The 16,931-nt window shown below is 37.0% G+C and overlaps 1 protein-coding gene across 1 annotated transcript; it reads right to left on the bottom strand.

Moving 5' to 3' along the window:
- Positions 1 to 842: 842 nt before the first annotated feature.
- LOC126410329 (cysteine proteinase inhibitor 1-like) lies at positions 843 to 10,323 on the bottom strand. The gene is made up of 2 exons (XM_050079346.1): positions 10,077 to 10,323; positions 843 to 973 (listed from the first exon to the last, which is right to left on the bottom strand). The coding sequence occupies exons 1-2, from the start codon at positions 10,321 to 10,323 to the stop codon at positions 843 to 845; spliced, it is 378 nt and encodes a 125-aa protein (XP_049935303.1).
- Between the last annotated feature and the right edge of the window lie 6,608 nt (positions 10,324 to 16,931).

Raw genomic sequence — 16,931 nt, 5'->3', positions numbered from 1 at the left:
AAAATAGGGCAGTTTCATGGAACAATGTGTTATCAGATGCCATGGATACGCATTATTTTATGAATTTTATGACATAAATTTGTAAAAGAGTTCAATGTGTAAGTGTTGCCAAAGATTGACTTCAAAAAATACAATAAACCATTGATGTAAATAGCATAAAAAAAAAACCTCGCAGAAGATTTAGGCGACACATTTTTATTCTTATACCATCCAACAACATTTGGGTGCCTTCTTATATAAGTATATATAGACACTCAAATTGTACTCTTGCTGAAGCAAAATTCATATTTTCCATTAAATTCATTTTGTGTAAATGGTGATCACGTTTTTCAGAAATAAACAATATAGAAAAGGACGTAGAGACACAGTCAACGCAGATATTTTTCCTGGATAATTAATATCCAAACCCAGTTAGAATTCGATTTTTAAATGGAATCCAAACCACATTACAAAATGTTAAACTGCATTGATATTGGATATTGGATATAGGATATTTAGAATCTCAATCCGATCAAAAATTTATTTAAATCCAATTCCAATGCGATGTTGTACTTGAATTTTAATGTGATCCATGACATGCACGCAACAGAATTTAATTAATTTGAACAACTACAAACAACAATTTCAGGACATCAATTAAACAATGCCAAACGGCTTTATTACATGAACACCAAAGAATGGATTGTGACTAGAAACAGAACTTAGACGAACAGAGAAACATACAACGACGGAGAGACCATGGGGTTCTAGGAGAGTTCCATACAACTTTATCATGAGCTATGAACAGAATGAATGGAGAGGTTCAACACAGGAGATGGCAGCAGCAAGCAAGCATTGCTTAATCAGGCGAAAACAGATTCAAACGATGTCAAGGTCTTGACGTCCTTCCGTGGCTTCTCATACACAGGAGCCTTGTAGTGCCTGACATACCCTGCTTTGAGGGCCTCGATATGCAGTCTGTAGTTGGTTCCGGCTGTTAAGGATAATTATGCTAAGAATTATCCTTCAACCGTTATAAATGAGACACCAGCTTACATTCAACAACCAGCTTCTCCAATGCGCAATCACAGGGATACTAAATCTGCAGTTACATGAAGATCCTCCATTTACTGTTTTATATTGTATATACAAGCGTATCTTAACTATATAAACTATATAACATCTCCCATGGACAACTGTAAAATGTAACATTGACATGTGTCAATATAAATAGACACTCACCCCACACGTCAAGAGTGTGAAAGTGAGGTCTTTCTTCCATCTTTGCTTTGATTCTAATATGCTATCATAGTCATATATCTAATGAGTGCTTGAGTTCGTTCCTCTTTTTCATTATCTGCAATTTTCATTTGCTTTCGTCTGATTTATGCCTAAATCTGTCATATTGCTGAGAACGCACCAAACCTGCCGGACTTGTGTCAAATATCTCTAAACAGGAGAAACACCTATTGTTCACGACGACAAAAACTACCGGCGTTGTCAAATCCGGCCACTGCAACCATTGAGCAGGAGTTCATCAGATTTCCAGGTGTCTGGAGATTGTTCCTGCAAAAATTTCAGATCCTTTGGAGATTTCTGGAGGAAGCGCTCAATTTTTGAAGGTCCGCCTGTAAGCTGACCTTCTATTCTACTATGTTTTTTTTACTGTGTGCGGTAACAAAACTCACCGGCGCTATCAAATCTGGAATCGTTTGTTTTTTTAAGTATCCCCTATTTCTGCCCTTTTTTTTCCCCTGCTACCATCAGGGTGATTCATTTCGAAATCATTCTTTTGTTTTGGGATTTTCTGCTTCTGTCCCAACCATTATCAGGAACAGCGTTGCGACACCAGCAGTCATCCTTCCGCTGAAAACCAATGGCTCTATTTTTTGTTACTCATCCCTGACATCTCTTGCTGCTGCAATATCGAATGTTGCCTCTAGCTTGGTCTCTATCAAGCTAAACAAAGACAACTATCTCTTTTGTAGAGGTCAGATCCAAACTGTAATGTGCTTCCAAGGACTCATGAAATAGGTAGATGGGTCAATGTCTGCCCCACCGGAATACATCGAAACAGTCAACAACCGGATTGAAGCAAATCCAACATGAATCCTGGCATCGCTCAGATCAGCTTGCCCTAAGCTGGATCATGGCGACTGTTTCCAAACAAGTTATTGGACAAATTCTTTAAGTTGAAACAGCCCACGAAGCTTGGGTCGAATTGGAAAGGTCTTATGGTACGCACACTCCTCTCCATATCATGATGCTCAAGAAGGAATTTAACTTTACAAAAAAAGATAGTGGCACCTGGTTTCTTACTTAGACCATGTGAAATCTCTTGCCAATACTCTCGCTGCTGCTGGGCATCCAATATCGACACCAGATTTAGTTTAAATTACATTGAATGGGCTTCCATAAGAGTATGAAAGCTTAGTCACTTCTGTCACTACCAATACCACCATTAAAAGGTTCACTTTCAATGGTCTATATGATTTGCTGCTGAACCAAGAAAAGAGAATTCAGATTCTCCTATACATTTGAAAATACACAGGTTGCCTTTATGACTTATAGGGGACGAGGTAGAGCTAATTATCATGGAAGAAGAGGAGGTCGCTTTCCATATCATGGACGACCAAACAATTCTAATCCTTCCAACACTGATTCTAACAACAATGGAGGTCAAAATAAAGCAAAACCAATTGTCGAATGTCAATACTGCGGGAGAAAAGGACACACTGCAAGACATTGTTGGGACATTCCTAAAGCATTTTCTGCCATTACACTTGAAGAAGCCAAAGACGAAGCATGGTACCCAAACAGAAGCATGGTACCCAAACACTGGAACCACAAATCATGTGACTATGGATGATTCTCAAATGACCGGAAACAAACCTACCAGGGAGGCGAAGGAGGTATAATCGTAGGCAATGGTTCCTCGATTCCAATTTTTTATGTTGGGAATATGGTCATACAATCTAATGGTCGAAATTTTAAACTTCCTCGAGTGCTTCATGCAGCCCAGATTAAAAAAAATTTACTGTCCGTAAGTCAATTCACTTTACAGAACAATTGTTCTTTAGAATTCACTCCTTTTGGATTCTATGTGAAGGATTTTCAAACAGGCGAAGTACTGGCACAAGGGTTGATAACACGGGCAACACTGTATGAGATCAGGCCATCAAACAAGCAAGTACTACTAGCAGACAAAAGTCAACGACCTGCATCGTTTGATATGTGACACCAACGCTTGGGACACACAAATAAAAGGTCGATCGGAATTCTCCATTCTAAAGATTTTATTCAACTTTCAAATAAAGAAGATGAAATCTGTGAAGGATGTCTTATTGGAAAAGCTCACAAATTGCTGTTCAAATCAGCCTTGCACAAGTCGATTTGTCCTTTAGAGCTCCTCCATGTTGATGTCTGGGGTCCATCTCCATGTGAGTCAAGGGAAAATTTCAACTATTATATGCTTTTGGTAGATGACTACTCTCGTTTTGTTTGGCTATTTCATCTCAAGTATAAGTGTGATGTGTTCAAACGATTTGTTGATTTCAAATGTATTGTTGAAAATCAGTTACAAGAAAAAATTAAAATTCTCCAACCAGATAATGGAGGAGAGTTTATCAGCACTCAATTCAAAAGTTTTCTTGTGGAGCATGGTATTTTCCATCGAATTTCCTGCCCGTACACACCAGAACAAAATGGGTTAGTTGAAAGGATACATATGCATGTTGTGGAAATGAGACTTATTCTTTTCTTTAATAGTTTGCCCAATTGGAACATGCAAAAGCAGCTCAGTGTCTAACAGCAAACTTGAAATTGCAGGGATGACCATCAAGGTACTGGCTGGGGTTGAATTGTTTTACTATTGATGTCTGTGAAACTCATTAATGCTACTATTTAACTCATCTCTCTGAGTGAGGAAGAGAAGGCAAAGAGGAAAGGGAACACGGAAGTGTTAGTATGCATATTGGCATTTTAGTTATCTACTAAAATACTACAACTTGTACTTTTTACTTTTACTTTGACAAGGTTACTTGCAATATTCTTGTCCATAAGTGTTCAATAGCAAGGGAAATGTTTGTTCTGATTCAAACTCTTCAGTATATGAAAGAAAATTCACTTGTTCTTCGTCGACCCATGTATTTGGAAGCATTGGACGCTTTGAGAAGCTGTGGTCAAAATGATGAACTGTTAAATGAAGTCAATCCCCATTTCTGCCATGAAGGCTTTGATGATTGTACATGGGATCTTTCTCCAGACCCTCACCATTATGCAGACAGGGGAGTTCTTATAAACTTATAAACTGTAAATGGTTGCATGGTAGAGTCGGAAAGCTTTCCCGTAAGAGTGTTAGTTCCATTATTTCACCAATCACTGAAGATGACTTTGATATTGATGCGTAGAACTTATTCTTAATTTCTTATGTTGGTATCTCTTATGTTAAACCTACTCTCACAACAAAGCACCAAAAGGAAAATATATAATGTTCATAAGATCTGACTCCCAACCCATATAATGTTTAATTTTGTCAACTCAAATAGGACCTCTGATTATTATTATTTTTTTAAGTTGAAGTTTTTTCAGGAAATCATAGGCAAAAAATAATTATGCGGATAAACATTAATGAGATAATTTGATTTCCTTGGTAACAAGTTAATCGAGCCTTAATCGAGCTCGATAAGGATGAGTACCAAACGAGTTTATCGAGCCTTAAACGAGCTCGAGCTCAACAAGTAAGGATGAGTAGACTTTAAACGAGCTTATCGAGCTTAATCGAGTCGAGCTTGATAAATGACTATCGAGTCAAGTTCGAGGCAGGATAGTCGAGCTATATTCGAGCTCGAGCCGAGTCGAGCTTGTGTCTTACTTAGTCGAGCCGAGTTCGAGCTGACCGAGCTCGGGCTCGACTCGGCTCGTGTTCAGCCCTATTTGCATGCTTCACTGGTCTAAAATGCCATCTCATTTTTGGGTTGATGCTTTTTGAACAACAGTTTTCATCATAAACCGCTTACCCAAAAAACATGGCAGCCAACAAATTCCATATAAGATCATATTCAAACATAGACCAGACTACTCTCTCTTTCGAACCTTTGGCTGTACATGTTATCATGTGTTAATAGATTACAATAGACAGAAGTTGGACACCAAGACTAAGACATGTGTTCTATAATCACCCTAAATTTTTTTAAAAAAAAGAGGGCCATTAAAATTTTAGGTCTATTATTTTTGAAATAAATTTTAAATCCAAGTTTAGATCCAAAATCCAAGTTTAGATCCAAATCGAGAATTCCAAACTCAAATTCCAAAGCCGAATTCAAATTTTGAATTTTGGCTCCAAAACTCCTTCCTCTTGGATTCAAATCTTGAATTCAAATTGTAAATTTTAGCTCTAAAACTCTTCCCTCTTGAATTCAAATCCTAAATTCGAATTTTGAATTTTGGCTCTAAAATTTTTCCCTCTTGAATTCAAATTTTGAATTCGAATTTTGAATTTTTGCTCCAAAACTCTTCTCTCTTGAATTAAATCTTGAATTTGAATTTCGAATTTTGGCTCTCAAAAGTTTTCCCTCTTGAATTCAAATATTGAATTCAAATTTCGAATTTTGACTCCAAAATTCTCTATAAATACTCCCAAATTCTCTCCTCTTATGCAAGAGTTAGCATTGGGAGAAACCCTAGAGTATTCTCACTTGAAGACTTAGGGTTTCTCTTGAGTTCTTTCTCTCTCCTCTTTCTCTTTTCATTTTTCTTCATCTTCAACATCTTGGGAGCTTCATTCAAGGTAAGTCCAAGATCATTCAAAAAAAGAGGGATCATTTCCAATATCAATCACATTCGAGGTATTTAATCTTCCTCTATTTCTATTTTCATTTTCTCTTCTCTCCATGGCATTTCCAATATTATTCATATCCGAGGTATGTAAACCTCAATTTTCATTTCATCATTTTCTCTCTTCTTCCTCTCCCCATGGCCATATGAGATAGCTTTCAATCTATATTTCTAGAGTCAAGAAACTATGCTCAAGTGCACCGGGAGAATGAGAAGATGAGATGATATTTTATTTTCATGTTTAGATCATGCAATCTTTCCTTTTCATATCATCTTTTTCCTCTTGCCATCTCCCCATGGCCGTGCAAGATAACTCAAATGATCCGGAATCAAAAGCTACTCTTGAGTGCACCGAGAGTATGAGCAAGACGGAACAAAATCCATATCTTCATTTATCTCAAAAAATATACTTGATATATTGTCTTCATTCATCATTCATGCTTGAAATGATGCTCATGCATGATATTCTAATCTTCCATTTATATGACCCAATGCACGATGAGAGTGAGTGTTTGGGGTTGGGATTTCTTCTTGTGATTTTTGAGGTTGGGACTTGTCCAACCCGGGGAAAACCTTCACGAAATATGTACATGTTAATATGCATTTGCATGTCATTTTGTGCTAGTTTCTTTCCTAATCACTCTATTAGGAACCCTAACGAGTGCCTCGTTATATTGCTTGATTTTCTTTCATACCTAACAGTGGAAGAAATATATCTCATGTGGCAAACCAAATCATAACATTCCATGTTTAGATATGAATCATATTTTTCAAAACATTTTCAAAAGAAACTTTTCTAATGCGGCTTTGGAGACTTAACTTAGGTTCTTGCATAAGCTTAAGTTTCCCTCCGGCCTATATCAAAAATTGAAGTTGGTTATTTTTAATTCATTTCTTGATTTTAGTTATCATGAAGACAAGTACGTATATACATGTTATATATGTATATGTGTACATGACTATTTGTTTTTGTTATTCTCTTTTTATGATTAAACGTATTCTTTTACAAACTCTTATATACGTATATATAAATATATATACGTGTATTCCACTTTTAAATCCCTCTCTCTTTCGAAAATGATCTTTTCTTCTCTATTTGATTTAAACATCATTTTTTTACAAGCTTTCATATATGCATATACATGTACATATATATATGTATATGAATACATATCTCTCTTTCTTTTAAATCTTTGATTTTATGATTTTCAAGATCTCTTTCTCTATATCTTTCTTGGTATGTAGTCTTTCATATTTTCCGTTCTTTCAATATTTTACCATTTAAGATTTTAATTTTTTATTTATAGACTTCATCAAGACCACAAACCAAGTAATGACCCAATATTAGATTCATGCTTGATAGCTCTACAATCCCAATCCATTTTCAAAAACTTTTCTTTCGTATATATGATATTTACAAAAAACAAAAATCTTAGATGTATGTTGTGGTTAGGAATGACTTTAGATGAATGTTGTAGTAGGAATGTTTTACATTCTTCCAATCATATAGGATAAATGCATCCATGCATTCTCACCCACTTTATTTCACTTATGATCACAAGCACATCTCCAAAAGAACTTAAGCAAGAGGGGATGGAGCTCTAATTAGGTGGTAATCGAATTAGAGCAAAATCTCAAACCTACTTAAAGTCTTAAGAGAACACTAAAGTGATTTCAAAATGATTTCACAAGCTTTTCAAATGATATTTACTAATTCCACTTTTTTCTCAAAATATTTCACATTTTCAAGTAACTCTTCAAGAGTCTTTTGAAAAGTTTGAACATCAAACTTTCAATATTTTCTACACCGCATATAGAATCAAAATGATGTTTAAGTTAAAATGAAATGCATCAATGATGAACATAGCCCTTGGATTGATTACCCCCGGTAAAGGCGCCGGGATTGGTCAACCCTCGTACCGACGGGCGAGTCCCTTTTCTTTCCTATTTCAAAACAAACCTCATTTTTCTGGACCATTCCAAAACCAATGAAAATTTTGAGATGTAAACATGTTCTTATTAGATATGACGTCAAGCATAAGGGGTATATCAGTTGACACGTTTTATTTGTTGAAAGCAAATTTGGCTTCCAAGGACTAGAAACTATTAGCAGTCATAGCTCTGCCGATATTAATTTATGGAGACTTTTCCTGATAAACCTAAACCACCACCATCCTCACCTTCCACCTACCATCAACCAAGGCCCAAATCAACTTACTTCTATTCAATCAGGCTTCACAAACGACACCTCTTGTCCATCTGAACCGACGTCCCAACATCATGAACCCATCACTTCTTCAACTCCCTCACCACCATCTACGTCGCACTCGCCCCCCCCCCCCCCCCTACTGATCCATCACCTTCCCCATCCAACGACTCCATACCTTCTATACCTTCCATGACAGCACCCTCTCACACACATCCCATGATAACCCGATCGATGACTGGCCACCTAAAACCCAAACTTTTTGTCACCATCAAGTCACCGACCATCATCCAGTTATAAGGAAGCCTCTCAATATGCAGAATGGCGTAGAGCAATGGATACCAAATTTCATGCCCTGCAACAAAATCAAACATGGGAGCTAGTACCTCGGAAGGATCATTTTCATGTAGATCCAAATGGGTTTACAAGCACAAATGCCATCTTGACGGCACTATTTCCAGACATAAAGCTTGGCTTGTGGCTAAAGGTTATCTTCAAGAAGCTGGAGTTGATTTTAATGAGACTTTTAGTCTGGTCATTAAACCCACATATGTGTGCATGCTTCTATCCTTAGCTGCTCAATTCAAATGGGACATCCGTCGGTTAGATTTTGATAATGTCTTCTTAAATGTTTTCTAACTGAAAGAGGTTTATATGCTGCAGCCTCAAGGTCATGAAGCCTCCACCCACCCCACTCATGTGTGCCATCTAGTGAAGGCTTTATAAGGTCTCAAACATGCACCACGCGCCTGGTACATGCGCCTTAGTAACTTCCTTCAACACCTGGGTTTTTATATCTCCACCTTGGATCCATCTCTATTCATTTCTCAAGGATGCTAAACATTCGTTCTTGTTTATGTCGACGACATACTAGTAACAGGTCCATCTAACGAGGTAATATTATAGGTGATTCATGAGCTCAAACAACATTTTTCTATCAAACATATGGGTTGGCTGTCATATTTTTTAGGACTTGAGGTCCACTGTCAAAATGTCTGCATTTACCTTAGTCAAAGGAATTATTTACTCAATATACTTAGACGCACTCATATGAAAAATGCAAAGGCATCCGCTACACCTATGAGTTCTTCTCTTATACTTCATAAGGAAGGACTCTTGTATGACAATGAAACTTTCTACCGCAGCGTCATTGGATCACTTCAATACGCATGCTTTACCAGGGCTAATCTTTCTTTTTCAGTCAATAAAGTCTGCCAATACATGCATCAACCAACCCAAGATCACTGGAAAGTGGTAAAACGAATTCTGCGATATGTTCAAGGTACACTGAACTATGGCTTGTGTTTTCAATCAACCTCCCAACCGCTCTCTCCAAGCCTATGGCGATGCCTATTGGGTAGGCTATCTGGACGAGGGTGTGTGATATTCCTTGGAGAAAATGCCATCTCATGGTTCTCAAGAAAACAATGAACTGTAGCACTATCCAGTACCGAAGCTGAATATAAGTCTCTAGCAGGAGGTGTTGCAGAATTACTCTGGAATCATTCTTTACTACAAGAATTTGGCTTCAAAACAGCCACAACTCCCACACTTTGGTGCGATAATATTGGAGCCATTTACTTGGCAACCAATCCTGTTTTTCACGCTTGCACAAAACATGTGGAAATCGACTTCCACTTTATCAAAGACCATATAAGCAAAGGGCATATCAAGGTTCAATTTCTTAGCTCTAATGAACAAATTGCAGATGGTTTAACAAAATCATTGAATGTTGCACTCCATGACCAATTTAGAACCAATTTGAACGTTTTAGAACCAATTTGAACGTTTTATATGACACGATCAAATTGAGGGGGCATGTTAAGGATAATTATGCTAAGAATTATCCTTCAACTGTTATAAATGAGACGCCTGCTTACATTCAACAGCCAGCTTCTCCAATGGGCAATCACAGGGAAACTAAATCTGCAGTTACATGAAGATCCTCTATTTACTGTTTTATATTGTATATAGCAAATGTATCTTAGCTATAACGTCTCCCATGGACAACTGTAAAATGTAACGTTAACATGTGTCAATATAAATAGACACTCACCCCACACGTCAAGAGTGTGAAAGTGAGGCCTTTCTTCCATCTTTGCTTTGATTCTAATACTGGCCACCACCTGGCTCTGTGCCTCTACCACCTCTACGAACACTAGGGCTGATGCTTCTTGGTGCTTCTTATTGAATTCTGCCACCGCAAACTTACCCAGATCCTGTAGTACATGGTTGTTGTTCTTCACGTCCAGGATCGGCTGAAAACCACAGAGAGCGGTCACTGAGGAATTGGAAGAAGCCATTAGGACAGGGAATTGGGAAGGGATCGGATCTATGGAGGAAAGGGAGAAGCAAGCTGGGGTTATTTGCTTTCTGTTTCTGGAGAATGTTCAAATGAGTTAATGTATCAGCCAACGTCCAATGATGGTGAGAAAGCTGCATGAGCTCATATTTGTGGGGCTAATTTGGCATGTTGGGATCCCAAAGCAAGCGTATGGAGAATAAGAAATGCAACTAGAAAGAGCATTTGACCCGTCCTCTTCCTCTTCCTCAATTTTTAGCCTTCGCCACAGCATTGAAATGCATTACGTGGTCAACATTTCTTCCTTCCTATGCATTTTAACACGACTACATTCTTTCATTCTTCCCATTTTATTTAATACTATTCCATATAGTAAATACTGTTTTTCTTTCTTTCTGTCCTGTCTGTGAAAGAGAAAGAAGGTCATTCTGTAACCCATGAAATATGCATTCCCTTCAAATCCTAACTTTGTATCTCTCTGTGGCTTTATATATATATATATATATATATATATATATATATATATATATATATATATATATATATATATATTATTTATTTATTTATTGATTTATATATACTCATGCCATTAATTTGAATTTTGTCCAATGTCAAGACATGATTTGACACACCGTCCATTAAAATTCGGCCCTTGTGCTGAAATTTGAGGACAAATGGAAGGAAGAGAGTTTTAGTTCCTCATAATCTCCCCCAACAAATTTAGGATTTAATTTGAAAAAACCTCAAATTTTCCCCATCTAGGACTTCCATGAAACTTAAATAACAAATTGCCCGCTCCAGGACTTTGAGAATACAATACTTACGTGGATTCCCTAACACATAGATACTCTGGTTTCATTTGCTCAATCTTCAACATTCTTTGATATTTTGATCAAACTCTTGGCTGTACACGGTGATCCCATAACGTGTCAGACTTTTGTTTCGTTGCTATTGCTTTTCATGAATATATAATCATATATTTGAAAGAATATGCAAATGTGGAAAATAGATGATTGCTCATTTCTTTCATTAAATGAAAAAATGATGACTTTCGGTTTGCAGAAATATTGAAATCTAATGGAAAGATAAGTTTTTAAGATACATCGGATCAGAATGTGGAGAAGTTGGCATGTAAACAAGTAGATAGAGGATGTGTTTCGTGTTTGGTGTCTAACATGGGCACCTTCTTAAGAAGAGGCATTTTCATCATTTTTCAACAATTTTTTTCATTTGGTTTTCTACTTTACTTTTACTGATGATGACTATTGAAACGGTAAAAAGGAAAGCTAGTCAACAGATTACAAAGGCAATCAATCAACATGCAGCCAGACTGTCAAAGAAGATTGTGTCTGTTAAAGATGAGGACGACGATAAAGGCTCTCAACAATCTTACAAGGAGAGACAATCTAAAAACGTTAGAAGTACCCATGATTTTGGTGAATATATTTCTACAGCTCATAAGAACAATCACAATGACAAACGTTAAAAGTACCGATAATTTTGGTGAACATATTTCTACAGTTCATAAGAGCAATCACTATGACAATGTAATCTCTCTTAAAATTATGGAGAAAATCTAGATGTAATCTTATAAATAGTAAATGAACTCTCCACCATAACCACAGTGGAAGTGCTCTCTCATGGACGTAGGTGATCATTTCACCGAACCACGTAAATCTGTCTTGTTCTCCTTGTGATTCATATTATTTCGTGGTACCAGAGCCTCTAGGGTCCTAAGCCGTGAGTTCCTTCAAGTCAAGTACCTTCTCAACGGTTTCCAGTCAAAACTTTTCAATGATCTCGACTCAAACCTCTTCCTCTCGTTACCAATGTCCTTACATCTTAAACATCTCAAACTTTGTGCCTATTAAGATGAACCAGACCAATTTTCTTATATGGAAAACTCAGCTGCTTGGACTCATTGAGAGCCAAGATATGACTGATTTTATTGAGAGAGAAACGGCTGCCCGTGAACCCTAGATAAAGAATACCAAGGAAGATGGTATGGTGGAGAAACAAGTGAATCCAACCTATCAGGCATGGTGAAAATCAGATCAGCTATTGTGTTGATGGATCACCGGCACAATTGTAGAAGAAGTTATGGGTATAGTTATTGAACTTCAAACACCTAAAGAGGTATGGAACACTCTTATGACAGATTTCTCTCATAAATGTCAAGAGTGGGAACACCTGGTTATGCAAAAAATTTAGACGCATAAGAGAAGAGATTTATCTATTGTCGATTATATTTGTGGGTTTAAGAATATATAGGAAGAGCTTGCAGCCATAGGCAAGCCTATAGAAAATCATTCCAAAGTATTATGGCTTATTACTGCATTGGGGCAGGACAAGAGGCACAATCGACCAATAGCATCAGGCAATAGAATTGAAGATCTTTACACTTTTCAAGGAAATACTAAGGATCGGCAACATGCAATCTTCTTTTCTAGAAGATTTTAATCAGTCAATAAAGAGACATGGCATCAACGTTTGGGTCATCCTCACTATTAGATAATTGATCTTCTTGTTAGCAAAAATAATATTGAGGTTAATGGACCTCAATTAAGGATGTCGATTTATGCTAGTTGTTAAGTTGCCAAGATGTGTAGGCTTCCATTTTTTCCAGTGGAGATCCTTCTCAAATTTTTCTTGAATGTGTTCATTGCGACTTATGGGGACCAGCCCCCATCACGTCTACACAAAATTTTAAATTTTATGATACTTTTGTTGATGAGACTATACAATTTATTTGGTTATATCCTCTTTGGCACAGATCTGAACTTTGTCAAGTGTTTATGGACTTTCATAACTTAGCCAAACGACAGCTTGAGAGGAACTTGAAAATCTTTACAATAGGTGAAGGGGGTGAATTTTAATAGTTGGGTGTTAGCAAATTACTTAAGAAGTAATGGCGCTCAATACATTAAGTCATGCCCCAAAACACCACCACAAAATGGTCTAACTAAACAGTGCCATCGGTCTATCATTGAGTTGGGCCTTACCATGCTATTTCATGCTCACATACCTATGAAATATTGTGTTGATGATTTCTTAACTGCTGCATGGTTGATGATTTCCTAACTGTTGCATGGTTGATTAATCGGTTGCTCACTCCCACTTTGACAATGAAGTCACCATTTGAATATGTTTTTGGAAAGTAACCAGATTATTCATGTCTTCACATCTTTGAGAGTCGATGTTTTCCTTAAGAGATTATACCAAACATAGATTTGAATCAAGTTATTTACGTTGTCTTTTTGGGGTGTAGTTCCATTCACAAGGCTATCGGTGCTTGTGTCCTCCTACTGGTCGTGTGTATATTTTGCAACATCTGGTGTTTGATGAAGTTTATTTCCCTTTCCACAAGCCTGAAATATTATTCTCAAAGACTGACAACTGCTACTTTTAATGATTGAACCGAGCCTCTTTAAGAAACTAACCATCATGCTGGACACCATGACAACCATGAACCTTCTTCCACTTGTATGCATCATGAAGATCTCCCACCTCAATAAGTTCCACCTCCTACTTCAGCTGATTTTGACAAGCTTGAACCTTCTTCCACTTGGATCATAAAGAGCTCCCACCTCAAGAAGTGCCACCTTCTACTTCAGCTGAATTTATTTCTACTTGCATGGTGACGAGCTCCCATCACAAGAAGTTCTACCTCCTACTTCAACTGAATTAATTTTAAATTCAGCTGAACCACCGACTTCACCTACAAGTGATGACACAAGGCCCCCATCTTCCATAGAAGAAACAAATGGTTCTCATGCCACCATTCTACTACAAAATACTCATGTCATGATTACTCGTGCAAAGGCCGGCATTTGTAAACCTAATCCTTGCTATTTTCTTGACCAAAAGTATCCCTCTTGAACCCAAAACAGTGAAGGATGCCTAATGCATGATGGATGAGTCACGATGATGAAATAAGAACTGCACACTATTCATCATTGCTGCACAAGAACTCTAGTTCCTTGGCAACCAAACATGAATGTTGTAAGTACACGGTGGGTTTTTAAAACCAAAATGAAATGATGGCACTCAGAAACGATTGAAAGTATGTCTTGTAGCTCGAGGATTCAATCAAACCCCAGGTATCTATTTTATTGAAACTTTTTTCCCGATCATTAAACTGGTCACATTTCACATTGTCTTTACCATTACATTGACCAACAATCAGGACAACAAACAGCTCGACGTCATGAATGCATTCTGTCCATGGCAACATGGATCAAACAGCCTTTATCGAGCAGACACCAGGGTTCATTGATCCCTCCAAACCAACACATGTGTGCAAACCGGGCTTTATATGGACTCTGCCAAACTCCTCGAACTTGGTATTAATTCTTGTTAACTAAGGTCTTTTATGCAAGCATTTTGAACTCTTCCTTGTTTATTTATCACGAAGCATGAGGTACTATTTTTCTACTTCTTTATGTTGATGACATTATATTAACTAGCATCAATAGTATCCTTCTTCGACAGTTTGTCAAAGAGCTGAGTATTAAATTCACCACGGACGATCTTGGAGATCTTCATCATTTTTTGGGGGTTGAAGTTGTCAAAGCCATGTCTGGTCTTTTCTTAAATCAAAAGTTTTATGCTTTTAGTCCGCTCAACCGTGTAAAGATGCTTGGATGTAAACATGCTATTACACCTTTGGTTCAACATTATAAAGCCCCTATTGATGATCTTTCATTTTTCGATCCTACATTATTGCAGAGTCTAGTTGGAGGGCTCAAATACTTAAATTTCACAAGGCCAAACAAATCATTCAGTGTTAACTATGTTAGTCAATATATGTAGACACCTAAGAATAGTCACTTTCAGCTTGTTAAGCATATTCTTCAATACATTCATGGGACTATTTCTAATGGTTGTACTCTTTCTCCTCAACGAGATTTTTGGCTTCATGCGTTTTTAGATTCTAGCTGGCCAGTTTGTCATGAACCTGACTCTCTACTACAAGCTACTATACTTTCATTGGCACGAATTGTATTTCTTGGATAGCTAATAAACAACCTACAGTTGCTCGCTCTACAACAGAAACTGAATATAGATATATGGCATCTGCAATGGCTGAGCTTACATTTGAAAGGTCTTTGAATTTATTTGGCCCGCTCTCCAGTTTTATACTGTCATAATCTGTCCATATTACAGGTTTCCATCAAACCAGTTTTTCATTCCTGCATGAAGCATGTGGAATTAGATTACCATTTCCTACGTTAAAAGGTAGTGCTCGGTCAGCTTACCACACAATTTGTGCCTTCATCCCAACAAACTGCTGATATTTTCACAAAGGCACTCTCCAACAATATATTTGGTTTACTTCAAGACAAACTAGACCAAGACCCACCCAGTTTGAGAGGGGATGAAATGGTAAATAGGAATGCTAGCCAACAAATTACAAAGACAATCAATCAACATGCAGCCAAGTTGTCTAAGAAGATTGCGTCGGTTAAAGATGAGGATGACGATAAAGGCTCTCAACAATCTAACAAAGAAAGACAATCTAAAAGTGTTAGAAGTACCAACGATTTTGGTGAACATATCAATACAGCTCATAATAGCAATCATTATGACAATGTAATTTCTCCTAAAGTTAACGAGAAAATCAATGTGTAATCTTATAAATAGTGAAGGAACATCACCACCATAACCACAGTGAAAGCGCTCTCTCGTGGACATAGGTGATCATTTAATCGAACCACATAAATGTCTTCTTCTCCTTGTGATTTATTTTGTTTCAACTTATATACATGGAACGATTGAAATTTGCCAGTGGCTTGATATTACCAGATGATAAACCATTATAATCCATCACTGAAATATAAACCACTGCTAATACATGGCAGCTGTTTTTTCAGCAAAGGTTTTTAAATTTTTATCCTCCAATATCCGTTAGAAAAGATTTCCATTGCCCAATATACATGCATTTACAAATAATCTAACAATTTTGTGCAGGGTTTTCTATTGTTTTGTTTCTCATTTTCTACATACTTCACCTCTTAACAGTTGTTTATTGTTCTTTATGGCAACTGTTTGCAATAAACTTTATGGTGAATTTGATATCCCTGGTATTGGCTATTTATGTCTATGAAATCTCTCACTAGTATTACTATAATATTTCATTGCTTTTTGCCACCATTATAATTATTGATTTAAAAAACTAAAAACATGTTTCTAACGCTGGCTCAAAATTTCATAGATGGTGAAATAGCTGCCACCGCATAGAGTTTCATCATTTCAATAAGTTACCATCTTGTCACCAAAAATTAACATGAAAATAGAAAAGGATCTTGAAATCACACTACAAGGAAGGATGGATTCATCAATTCACAACAAAAACTAATGTCGATACCGACATCTAGTGGCAAATTCGGTGAAGATTCATTTTTACCAACGTTTAAAAAAAATGTTGGTGAAAATCAGCCTTCACCGACGTGTGGCGTTATCAATGTCCAGGTTTTTTTTTTTATCGATGTCTGCTTTACAAATGTCGCTAAAAAAGAAAATTTTACCAACGTCCATCACTGAATGTCGGTAGAAAGTAAATTGTACCAACGTTCACTTTGCAAACGTCGATAAAAGAAACTGGACAAC

This window comes from Nymphaea colorata, chromosome 8 (assembly GCF_008831285.2).
Source record: "Nymphaea colorata isolate Beijing-Zhang1983 chromosome 8, ASM883128v2, whole genome shotgun sequence".
Classification (NCBI taxonomy): Eukaryota; Viridiplantae; Streptophyta; class Magnoliopsida; order Nymphaeales; family Nymphaeaceae; genus Nymphaea; species Nymphaea colorata.
Note: the sequence above shows the minus strand (reverse complement) of the source record. Positions and strands in the feature narration are given on the sequence as shown.